General features: G+C 36.8%; 1 protein-coding gene across 1 annotated transcript in view; it reads right to left on the reverse strand.

Moving 5' to 3' along the window:
- Positions 1–1,477: 1,477 nt before the first annotated feature.
- The window catches only part of TANK (TRAF family member associated NFKB activator), a 28,643-nt gene continuing 16,585 nt past the window's right edge, over positions 1,478–13,535 (reverse strand). Inside the window, 6 exon segments of the mRNA XM_030952542.1 lie at positions 1,478–2,983; positions 7,288–7,448; positions 7,451–7,867; positions 9,541–9,659; positions 11,784–11,854; positions 13,070–13,249. Coding sequence (XP_030808402.1) covers positions 2,816–2,983; positions 7,288–7,448; positions 7,451–7,867; positions 9,541–9,659; positions 11,784–11,854; positions 13,070–13,249 — 1,116 coding nt within the window. The 3' untranslated portion in view covers positions 1,478–2,815.

Consider the following 13,535-nt stretch of genomic DNA (forward strand, 5'->3'; position numbering starts at 1 on the left):
GGAAGAGACATCTCATTGGAGTGCGAGATCGGAGAGGGAACTTTCCTTCTGATTCTAGAGAAATAAGAAATCTCAGTTAATGCTCTGGTGATTTCTGCGAGATTTAAAAAAAACCAGGGGACTCGTGGAATCTGTCATAGGAGCGTTTTCCTCTCCTCTAACAAGCAGTGACAGTCTAATTACTGGAGCTACGAGCAGCTGTCGAGTTAGCCGGAGAGACAGAGGAGCTACATGTGTCCTACCCGGCCGCCGGCACCGAGCCCTCGCAGCAGGCTGAGGCAGCCGTAGCGCCGCAGTGTCCCTCAGAGAGCTCCCGATAGGAAACGGGAGCAGTTTGTTTCCCTGCGAGCGCTGCCTGTGAGCGCGGGGGGCTCACGCGTCGCGCACCGTCAGCGCGGGGCGGGGTGACAGTGAACTCGTACGGGAGCCCTGAAACTGCTCCAGCCCCGGGGCTGCCCTGGCGAGGGCTCTGCTGGCCCTGGCGGAGTTGGAATTCGGTAGAACACCTTGGCACGAGTTTGCTACTCTTCCTGTCCTCCCAAGTTCCTTCCACCATATTTATGATTTTTAATGACATTCTACTTCCCATTTGGATTCAACCTCCTCTGCTGGGTTGAGCTTGTGTGGAAGAGGGAGTGAAGGGGAGGAATACTGAGCCTCCTCTGGTGAGTGTAATAAAGCAGATGTCCCTGCTGGCAGCAGCAGCCGCCTCCAGGAAAGCTGTATAAGGGGGGCCCGTTCAGGGACCGCACTCGCCTCCCACTTCGAGTCGCTCACAACTGCTTAGCGTGAGATTTATTTATTTATTTATTTATTGTTTATTTTAAAACTAAACTAGTGCTCCTCGCAGTGGTCTGATCGGTGAGCCTATCTGGATGCCCGCAGGCAGCAACAGTTTTACGCACGCAGGATTAAACAGCATCCTAAAACGCAGCACTAGGCAGGAGCCCTCACAGTGGGAGATGGATGGGTTCCACCGGTCGGCGACACTTTGGGCAACCGTGTTCCCCCCACCTCCTGCCGCCCTCCCCGCTGCCCCAGGCTGCCTCCAGCGACAAAGAGCCTTGTCCCCGCGCGGGAACTCGGGCTCGGCGCAGGGCTCCCGGCTCTGCCAGCTCAAGGCTCCTGGGGAACCGCATCCACGCGTGGGGGCGGGGGGCAGAAACAGATGACTTTATTTTCTTCAAAGGTGATTCGCAGTTTGTGCATCCCTTAATAACGCGAGCTTCTGAGCTCGAATTTCACGATTGAGAGCACGAGTCGGTGCTGCGTGTCGGGCTGGCTGGAGATGTGCGAATGCCCTTCTCTCCTACCAAGGCTGGAACTTGTGCCTCTCCCGGGCACCACCCCCAGCCGCGCTCTCTGGGGAGGTGCTTCACACTCCGCACGGCGCGGCCGCGGCCGAGCATCGCCTCTTCAGCGCTGCGCACCGGCCGCTTCAGAGCTCCGAAGAGTAACAAATTCTTCCTCCAGGTCATGGAGCAGACGTGCACTGTACAGTGCTGTTTATTACAGTACACTTTGTTGACAGCCCGTCACAAACATGACATGTTTAAAATAGAGAAAATAATTGCAGAAAAATCAATTTCTAAAAATTACACAGGTGTTAATTCTTCCAGAAATCTGTCACCTGCAAACAAATCTTTAAAGAGAAAAGGTGTTGTGCTTTGCTGCTATGAAAATATTAATGCTAATTATCAATATCAGGGCTAAACTCTATATTCAGTTCAAATGCAAAAAGCAAGCACCCTTTATCATTAATTTAAAATACTTGGCAACACCCCTATTTATACATTTGGTATCAGTAAATCCAGAAAATGTCCAAACTTTTATCAGACTTCAATGTTTCAACTAAACACAAATTTTAATTGCATTGAGAAAGCCACTATATTCAGGTTAAAAATAAATTCACTGAGATCTGGATGATTAGGTTTTCCCCTTTCCTTTCTAGTCTGTACCAGACTTGGGCAATGCATCATAGCAGACCAGAAGGGAAGGCAAATAATCTTTGGTATTATTAGTTTTGGGGAAAGTTTAACCTTTTCTATCCTTCATATTAATATAACCTGTTCCCTGAAAGCATTTTTAGTAATTATTAATGCTAAAAAGGTACATGAACAAGATAATTATTTTTTTTATAACATGTAACAGATATTCATAAAATCATTACTGCTGCATTTTGGCAAAAGGGTAATTTATATGTTACTTTTGATTACTTGCTTTAGTAAAAAATTCATCTGGGAAAGTCAACCATTCATTTATGTTACTAGTATACAAGCCTATCCTAATTCTGGCACACCTGGATTCAGCCATAATGATAATTTTACAGGAATCTGAATTAAGAGGTTCACTATTTGGAAATGATATAATATAAATGAAAAATGAGGGCCTATTTCTCTTCCTGTTTACTTCAGGAAGAACATAATCACATCACTGGATATTGTCAAAAAAATCCTAGCATTACTCCAATTTTTGCCAGCCAGATTAAGGCATTAATCCTGCAAGTCTATATTCATAAATATAGTCACAACTTCAGGCCCATTCAGGCAAAGATTAATTGGGAAAAAAAAGTGTTAGGCATCACTCTCAAAGTTAATAGTGAAGCATAACAAGCAATAATGTGAATTACAGTACTGAGTGACTTAGTTTCATTTTGCCTTGTCGAAAAACAACTAAAAATATGCTTATCTGACAAACAATTTCAGTCACGAGTTCATGTTACAAGAAGTCTTAATTCTTAAACTCTTATCATATCTATTGAATAAAAAAATGTATAAATGTATGCAAAAACAGTGAACCATTGAATTCTCATACATTAAGACTGTACTTTAAAGTGGGAATTGAGATGCCGAAGAAAATCTTCCTTAGATGTTAGAGATGGTGGGAAAACTTCTCGACAGAATTCACATATTCCACACTGATTCAGTTCAGAGTCTGCATATGCTTGTGCCAGCAAATCATTGTCTTGAGGCTGCCAAATGGGCTAAAAGAAACAAAAAATTATTATTGCTGAGGTATACATTATGCTGTAGTTTATATTTATATTAAAAAAATACCTGTCTCTTTAAATTAGGATTCCTTTACACCTACCTGGCCAGAGACATTAACTAGAGAGTTCTCGTTTAAGAAAAGCAAGATAGGACTTTGGTTTTTTTTAAAGTTCTATGAACACACTATCCTTGCAAATATTTAAAAATATATTGGAATCTATTAACGATAAATATTGCTATATTGCTATCAGCAGAAGTCTGTAATATCAGTCTGGTACATACTAAAGATTTTCTTTAACTTTGCATTTCAGTATTTTACTGAAGAAATCATAGTACACAATAGCCATTTAGCAGAAATGAGAAAACACATTTCTACCTTAGAATAAAATGTTTCTTGTACAGACTTAATATGATTCATATTTTATTTCCATTCTTATTCACATATAACTTGTTTTTAGTTTACTTCCAAAATAACTACCATGTCATGACTTAAGGTACTTATTTGCTCAGGCTGCCTTTTAGTATAAATGTGTCACAAATAATCTTGGTTGGGATTCCTCCTGCCATGACAGTGTCAAACTCACTGGAACCATTCTGAATATCTATCCATGCATTCTATCCATATAAACTATGTTGTATTTGGTTCAGCAGCTGCACTGCTCTTGGTCCCTGAGCTAGTTAGTTTCAAGCCAGCGGGTTTGTTTATTCAACATTGGAATTCAAGGCACTTAAGCCCAGAGTCTAAGTGTATACTATTTAGAATCATACCAACTAGGAATCAAAAAGTCTTCTATCAGTCTTCAAAGTTAAAACTTAAGTTTCATAACTTTAGTATTAGCAACACAAGATCAAATAGTTACATTATATGGCCAGGACAATCAGGTTTTGAGTCAAATAAAAACCAAATGCATCCTGTGGTGAGTACAAAGTAGAAAGAATGGCAGCAAGCTGCTGTGAGCTCTGTGTGGGGATGGAACTTAGAAGAGAGTGTGCCCTACAGGGTTTTTTTGGCTCAGTATTTTTGTCTTTTTTCACTCATACACGGGAAGGAAGGCAAGGAAGAATACAAAGTAATTTCTTTAAAAGTTTTAAATTTCTTGCTACTGACACCTAAGATTTTTAATTTTCAGCACTTGTTTAAATTTCATCACACCAAATAGTTAGAATCTATTGTTTATTTCTTCCACAGCAACCCACTGTACAACTAAGCTGACTTTCACAGCAGTTAAACCTTCTGTTTAAACCACCCTAAACTTCTTGGGAGTCAATTTCCTGGCCCATTCTGTATTTAAACAGTGTTTAGCTTATCACATAGCAATAGCAGACTTACTGTCTTTCATTATGGTCAGCAATCCATATAATTAAATTGACTAATTAGTAATTAAGTGCAATCACACCACTTTTTTCAGCTCAAAGAGTCTACTTATTGTATGTTGCTGGTGTAAATTGCATATTAAATCTATCTAGACACTGACACACTTAAATAAGTTAACACACTTAAACACATTACATAAATGTGTTTGGAATTATTTGTTTCTGATATGATGTAAAGCACCGTTTGAAAAAAAAGATAAAATAGTATTGTAAAAACTATTTGGCATCTTGGAAACATAACAAGGGGAGGTACCCATCCAGCAACCCACACACGCCGGCACTTAACTTCCATTTCTTGAGTGCTAAGCTTGTGCTTAATATTCTTGTCAGAACAGGGATCTATTTAAACACACATTCCATTTCAAAAACATTAATATTGAGATTAATAGACTACTGAATTGGTTTTAAAATCATGAACAGACTTAGAAGTATTTTTGGTGGAAACAACTCCCTCAAACTGCAAATACCAATAAACATGTGCAACTATATGAAAGTCTCAGCTAAATGTAGTCTGTAAAATCCTAGGTTCACTAATATCCATGTTTATTTTAATCTACTGCTCTTTTCAGTCACGTTTTTTTTTTAAAGTTACATTCTAAGAAAACAGTACTGAGTTTTTAGATTTAGTATCCACATAGAAGGAAAGAGCTAAATTTATTACACCAACTGAGAGCAGTTCCAAGAACTTGCTGTTGCCAAATCTATTGCATTTATGGGGTTTTCCATTTTATAAGTTAACATATGTAGTAAATACTTGAAAGTTTTATCTACACTAGGAAAAAAAAAAAGATGTATATAATTCTCTCCTTTTTGGCTTTTCCTTCATTTTTGGAAGGGATGAGAGAAGCTGTAAGCAGCATAACCACCCCCTAGAAAGGTGGTAAAAATACTAAGAACAAGTTTATACATAAATTTTATAAATAAAGGTTAACAGAGTGAAAAGGGCATGTATACAAGTAACTTAAAAAAAAATTACTCTTTTAATCTACATATATATTATCTGTGACCAAATCTTTAGCAAAACTTACAGTCAGAGAAAACCTCTAGAGCTGAGTCCAATTAACTGGGAAAAATACTTAAAACCTAGTTTGAAAGCAGCTGAATAAAGGTGATGGATATTTAAATATACTGATATAAACAGATGTATATTTAATGGATTCTCAAGTAACACTGGCTTGTTTTAAGCAAACTTCTGAATAAGAAATAACATTTTAATCAATGCAGTGCTATTGTAGATATGACTTTCAAATACTTAAGAGTTCACTATTAGCTTTCTTTTTCTCTGCGTGCTAGCATTAGTACATTTTTCTCCACAAAACAGATCATTCACATTTTAAATGCTGGCTCCAAATTAATTTCCTTATTTTGCAGAAATACCAGTGGTCAAAGGCTTGCTGCTATTCAACCACTGTTCTGTACTTTTTAAGCTGCAGACTCCCCTATCAATTTATAACCACATACCAGCTGTTTCACTTGCTGTAATGTACAATGCAGGGTGCCATCTATTGAAAAATGAATACACAGACTAACTAGTAAAAGAACAGGCTGGAGAGGGAATACAAAAAAGGAGGATAGTAACAAGCAATGGAGTGAATTCTTTGCAGTTCCACAGGAATTCTACTAGCTGTAAAATAAATGTGGTAATTTGTTTAACTTAGTCACAACTTTAACGGGGGACCTAATGAAAAATACAATAAAAACTGTAATTAATAAGTTGGTAAAGAATTGAGATCTCCTACATTACAAACAGATATTTAAAATAGCTTTTGAAAAAATCAAGCTTATAGCAGCAATCTTTCAACGCTTTAAAATTTTCACTCAAAAAGTGGTTTGCAATAGAAAATTAAACTAGATTGGGTAAATTTTAGGAGAAGAAAACATTAAAGCTATAATGGCCTACAACACTTTCTAAATTCTGATTTTGCAGGTCATGCAGTGACTAAATGAAGAGGTAAAGCTCTTCTGCTGCATGTACCTTGTCATTAGGAAAGAACATAAACTTCATCCATGTAAATGGTTAAAATAGGTGTATTCCACCCTCACAGAATTCCAGATTATCACTATTTGCTTATTCTTGAAAATCTGTCCTTTCACAAAGTACCAGAAAACCCACAAAAATAAAAAAAAACCAAACAAACACAAAATCAGTCTATAAAGCTCCATAATTTTGCAAGCTTTCATCTGAGACAGGATATTTCACAAAAGAGGCAAAGTATTCAGAAACATGAGTGTCAGAACACGTCAATATGTTTTACTGCATTACAGCTACTGCGCCTTGTTTTCAGAAGCTCCCATGGACTTCAGGCTATAAGTGAAATTTAAGCCCAAATTATACACATATACCTAAAATAAAGTATTTTAGCGATCTTTTCTTCATTCAAAAAAAAAAATTATGGTGTTTTCCTACAATTACAAAAATTTAAGCTTCTTAGAACAGAGGAACACGATGTCATTGATACCTCAGATTGAGACAAAAAGTAGCTTTTTTTCCACAGTGAAAGTATTTATCTGTTTAGGTTTTTAATTGGTTAATTTTTCCAATTCTCTGCTGTACATGAAAAACAATTAAAACAAATGTGTGCTCTATACAACTGAGATCAAGGGTAGAAAGAAAGCAATCTAGGGGGCAATTTAGGATTAATGACAGCTTTGAAATAGATATAGAAGCAATTAATATCCAGATGAACTGAAATTTGTAAAAACATCCAGTGCTTATGTCTGCTTATATTCCTGATGTTTCACTGGGAAAGCATCTTGAACACATTCTGCAGTATTAGGAAGAAGAAATGATGAAGATACTGTCTTAAAAAAAGACTGATCAGCTTTCTTAGAGAATATATTAATCCAGTCTCAAAGATCTTTGCAAAATATGTGTCTGAATCATTATAATTTTTTGAAATGTAGAATATTTATAGTAAGATACCTGATGAGGACCTCTGATGGTTGTTCCAGCAGCTTCTAAAGAAAAAATTACTTCAGGTACACCCTGGTTTGTGTGCTTAGGTACAAATGCGAAACCACTGTCTGTTGTTTTTAAACATGGTTTGTCACAGATATTTTCTATAGGCATCTTTGGATGATCTGAGGGTTTGTTTTGTCAACAGTAGTTAAACTTTGTAAAGCTGAGGTCAAGAGATCATTGCCATGAGCTTCAAATGAGTTAGGTTCCAATTTACTGAGGTTAACAGCACGGTCTCTGTGCTCCAGGTTAAAATTATGATCTTGAAGCATGTTTTCAGATATACCAGTACAAGGAACTGTTGGTTTTTCCTGAGTGCTCTGCAAGAAAGCAGAGTCATTGTCTGTAGGTGGAAACTTGACATTAAATTTAGAAAGTGATTCTACAGAGTTGTTGTCCTCATCTTGGCCCACTCCTCTTGGTGTGATAGATGTGATGCATGATGCACCTCTATTTATATCCTTTATAACCCGAGGCTTAAAAAGCTCTTCTGCTTGTTCATCAGTTTTATCTGTGCACTGTATCGGCATGGAAAACTGTATTTCTGTGAAGAAAGAATGAAGAAAATATTAAATAGTCCATTGAAATATAGTTATTAAAAATGTGGTGTTGATGTATTTTTTTTCTTACTTCCCTGCTTTTTTAACTATTTATTTTCTTTTTAAAATCAGATTGAGTTGTAGTTCTCTTTCACAAACATTAATTCTGACACAAAAACTATCAGAACAGAAATAGAAGGGAATACTCCCAGTAATTATATTTCTCTTTGATTTATGGCTATAAACATTTTCATCTTATTGAAAATTATGTTGTCCCATAGTCTTAACACATACTTGCATATTCACTGAAGTGTTCTGGCAGAAATAGAAGCTGGAACCCAAACCACTTCACACAGTGCCAAGAACATGCTAGGCACCATGAGCACGATTTTAGAAGGTATTCAGGTACCCAACTCCCACTGGTTTCCAAATTAGTTAAATATTTAAACTGAATAGCTATTCAGAAATGGGACCATGTTTTCCCTTTGTTTCAAGATTTCACCCTTCATTTTTGGCACTATATTAATAAAAATGGCAATGGTTACTCCTAACCAGGTCAGAGAGTAACTTAGGTAAAAAACTGATTGTACAGCAGCCTTCTGGCAGTGGAACATGGAAGTAACAAATCAAACATTAAATCTATATAGCTTTTGTCATGTATACCATTACACACAGTTGATTTAAGCACTTCTTTTATTATCTATAATGCTTACATCATGTATGGCTTTTCACACAGTTTAGTTAGGCACTTTGTTGGGAATCAAAACCATTCTTGTAAAGTTGCCAAACACACTTCCCCCAAAATTCCCACCTCCAAATAATAAAGTTATTAGCATACAATCAGACTACCACAATACAGTTCAGAGCAATTTGAAGCAATGAGATACCTGCTAACACTTCATGTAACAAAACTTCAGTAATGGATGACCTAAATTAAAATCAAGTGCTGAAGTCAGCATCTTTTGCTTCAGCTGTGTGCATCTGGCAGATGTTCATTGAAATCACTTAATATATTGAGTCTGATCCTACTATTAAGGAAAGTTAGTAGAGAATACCCATAGTATTACATTGTATTACCCATAGCTTACACTGTATTAGAGGTAAGCATTAGCAGAACTGGACATTCGGGATCTCTCACAGTTTCAAAAACATCAAGCCTTCCCTATGTCTTCAGGAAGTATTGGATTAAGCTCTTGTCCCATATAAGAAAAGAGTATTTAAAAGTCTGCACAAGGAAGTCTAGAAACTAGTCCTCTGTCTGACTCTCCTCAGTCCTGCAGTTTTCCTCTAACAGATATGGGGCTACAGGCATTCATAGCAGACATCTTTTGAACTGACAGCCAAATTAAAAGCAAGCAAGTGCTGTCATTCACACAGTATGATGGGATATCACATGTAGTAAGTGCCTGCCTCTCACTCCAAGGGACAAAACAATTACAAGAGCCATTGATGTGATGACTGTCTTTTATAGCATGTGATTTGGAGCATTCGTCATAGAATGCCAAAACTGGCGGTGCGTTTTCTTGGTGAAATACTGAGCACCATGTGAACAGACTTGAAAAAGGCAGATGGTAAACAGTGGAAGTACTTCTATGTATGTGTAATTTGCAGTATTTTCAAATATAAAGCAAAGCTTTCAAACAGTTGAATCACAATAAGAGCTTAAGTATGATATTACCAGTTTCAGGTTCTGGCTTTATCTTAAATATACTCAGTTGGTCTGTTTGTTCTCTGGCTAGCATACATATTCGATGACACTCTTCTTTCATGTCCTGGAAAATAGTCTCCAGATTCTCTCTGGAAGATCAAAATTGTAAATTAAAGAGTCAACCAATTCAGCTTGTTGTGACCTTTAATCTAGTCACACCCACAAACAAGAGAAAAACAATAGGATATGCTACTTTTCTTGGATATCTTGTGCCTCAACATATGTATACATATTTTTGTTCTCCTCAGTAAAAGCAAGCAGAAAAAGGAAAAGGAAATGTTGTTAAAGATTTGTTTAGTCATATCATACATATATATATTTGAACATAGGAACTGACCCTGCAAGGACCACTCCCAAAAATCCAGCCTTTCAGTTCTTTCAGTCTTTCAGGTATTTTGTGGAAGAGTTTATCTTTCCCAAGGGTACTGTTTCCACCTCAGTTCTAGGGAAAATAAGATGCTGCCACTATGAACATTGTTTGCTGTCGTTGCCAGTGCACTCCAGACTGCAGAAGAAGGAACACACAAGCATTTGTTATGGTTTTTTCCTTCTCTGTCTACCTGGCATTATGGGGAGGAGTTTGTCAACTTATACCCTCTTGTTTCATACAATATGATATAACTTCTTTTTATTCTGAGTCATTTATTCTATCTTTTCCAGAGTATCATATGGGAATCTGATATTTAGTTATCTGCACTGAGAATGGTAAAAATAGTTCATGCTGGTGTGAGTTTATTTCTGCAAAGGCACTGTTATTTAGTTACTGATGCTTCTATAAAATTCCACTGTGGAATTTTGATAAACTTGCTGAGTAACTTATATTTTTAAACACAATATAATGGATTTTATAAAATGAACTTCAAAGATGAAAAAGTGAAGTTGAATTTGTGTTCTCTTTTGCATCTTTTCATCAAAAGATCTCAAAAGGGATTTTTCTTTAATCCAGTGAATTGCTTTCTTTTTTATTTCTTATTCATACAGCAATCTGACTGTGTTCCTACTTCTGTTGTGTTTCTCTTTCTGAAGACACAAATGTCTACTTGTATCTCATTTGAAAAAAAGATCTACAGAAGTAGTTAAAATTATTACTGTTAACACATTCTGATAATTTTCCAGAAGTTTTGATAAATAAGAAATAAAAGAAAATAAAGTTTCTATTCAGAAATTTAAAATATAGCTATGATTAGATGAAGCAGTCTTAATTTGCTAGACATTTGTGATACTATAATCTCAATCTATAAGATTACCAGCAATCTTACCAGTCACATACCTCCTTCCAAGAAAACAGTAAAGTAAGGAAGCTATTTGAGAGCAGAGGGACAGAAGACAGGTAAAGGTTTTTCATTTTTTAGATATAAATCAAAAAGACAAGTCTTTCTCACATTACAGTCTTATTTCCTCTCTTTCTTATCACAAAAGAGTAGTGAGCCAGACTAAAGATCCATGTGATTCACCTAGCCTAAGTATGGGAGTGGTCAAAAGCAGATGCCGAGGCAAGAGAATAAGAAGAAAGCAAGAAATTGATACTTTCCCTTAATACGCCCCTAACCTCACCTTAGAGAATCTTCTATTTGACCCCAGCAAAGTTAAAAGTGGCATTACTGGCCACTTTTATGAAAAATACAAACCTAAGACTTAATTCTATATTTTTCTGAAATCACTGGCAGAAGAGGAAATCTACAGCTTTTGATGTCTTGGTCATAGCAGGGGCTGGCTGCCTTCAGCTTACAGATAAACTTGGTTTCAAACTATCTAATTTGGGATGGATCAGGCCAAGAATTATTTCTTCATGCTGCCTATCAGAGTGCTTCCTGGCAGCACAGCAGGCTCCTGTGCTGTGCTGCCATCAGTTAATCCATCATGGCTGTACATTCCTGCCCAGAAGAGTTAATGCAAGGCAGTCAATGCTTATCCAAACCCCAGCATTAACACCCACCACCGTTTCCCAGAGTTTAACCTCCTGCTGAACCGAGTGGATATCTTCCTCCCTCCCAGGTTAGCCCTCCATACTTGTAAAGCCCCAGCTATGACTGCACATAGCTGTTGGCTCCATTATCCTCCTGCATTAGCTCTTTGACCTTTGATGCTGCCCCCTCCTGACTCCCTGCCCAGCCAGTTCTTAATGCACTGTGCAGAAAAGAGGGCAATAGCTGCCCTTACTCAATTGCAGAAAAGCCAAAAGCAAATTTGAAAAATGCTGCAGAAGTATTTACCTTTCAGGTGAAATACCAGAGATCCCTAGAGATAATTCAGGCTTATCTGGAACAACTTTCTTACTTTTCACCTTGAAGTAAAAGATGAAAATATTGAGCATGTTAGCATATTAATTTTGCGCTTCACCTTGATATGAATAAAAATCTCATGGGGTCCTTCACCTAGTCCTGTTGAAAGCTCTCAAAGCATTGTCAAAATGACAAAAGCAGTTTGTGTGAAATTCCTAGTTCCTTTCAGGTTAACTTATTAACTCAGTGTGGCATTTCTCTGCTTATACTCCCTTGAAACGGAACTAGTTCTAAGAATATTGCTTGATTGTAATTAGTTTTCAGTCATGTATAAAGTAAGATTCTGTCTTTTGTAAAAGCTTGTTACTCAGCTATTTTACCTCTTAAAAATCAATTTATTCACTGAAAATTTCAATGAACACATCGGAAGCTAATATGTCAGGAGTTCTAGCAGTTTTTAAAATAAGTTATTAACTTTGACTACCACCGTGTGGTTCACTCCAGTATTACATAGTTTTACATCTGCCAGGCATTAAGGGAAGTTTTCATAATAACCACTCACTAAGCTGCAGTTCCACTAGAGCTACATTACCAGATGGCCTGAGTAGTTCATATGTGCTCCAAGTCAGACATGAACTTGAGCACGCCTGCCAAATCAGCTGATTTCAAAGATGTGTAAGCTCAGAAATCTGTATAAGCTGATCCATTGCCTATAACCAGAGGCATGTCTTACCTGTAAGGCTGAAGTGCAGCTGCAGCTCCTGTAGATGCATTTGAGCTGCCTTACACCCAGCAACCCAGGATATAAGTCCTTGCCACAGTAAACTAAGCAATGCTTAGGAGGTCTAATAGCAATAAGTTCTGTGTTGCTGTGCTCTTATGCTTACCTGTGTTCACTTTAAACTAGGTAGCTAATATGTGTATACATGGTTAGACTCACACCAATGACTGCACTCTAGCTATCCCACAAGGACAGAATAGCACCCTGGATGCTATTCTGCAACAAAAATAGGGAGCTAATCTGGAGTTTTGACAAATATGATAATTTTCAATATATACCATAAAATAATTAACATACCAACTAACCAATAAGCATTTAATGGTGTTCCCTATGTGCTTTGTATAATTTGACAATTTCCTAGCAATTACAGAATGATGACATTTAAAATAAATTTATCAGAATAATTAGTATGAATTCCAAACATTTCATGTTTGAAAGAAGTAATAATTTACAAATGTTTGTCTTTATTTTATCTCTACTTGATTTCTTATCTTACCTCCCTTTTATATGTTGGCATCTGTATACTCTTTCGTGCTTCATTTAATTCTTGCAATTTGCTTTCCAGATTTCTTATTTTATCATCTTGATTGGAAATAATAGATAAAAGCTTCCTTTCCTTTTGATTGCTTTTGTCCTCAAGTTGCTTCAATTTCATGCTCTCACTGTCTAACTGTTCCTAAAAAATAATTTTAGAAACACCAGTACAATTAATAAATTTGAGGCTTGTGGAATATCAGTATTCAGCAGTCTATAATAAGCTAAATGTAGGTTTTGCATCATAAGTAAGGGTCAGTCTTGTTTATTACATTAATAATTTTCAATTGATAGTGAAGATCTACCACTACACATAGCTGTAACTCATCATAGGTGATTACTCAAAACAACTGTATCTTTCTCAAAGTCATATTAGTGTTTATATAAAATCAAGATACTTTCTTGATTCACTTGCTATATAATTTACA

This window comes from Camarhynchus parvulus, chromosome 7 (genome assembly GCF_901933205.1).
Source record: "Camarhynchus parvulus chromosome 7, STF_HiC, whole genome shotgun sequence".
NCBI lineage: Eukaryota > Metazoa > Chordata > Aves > Passeriformes > Thraupidae > Camarhynchus > Camarhynchus parvulus.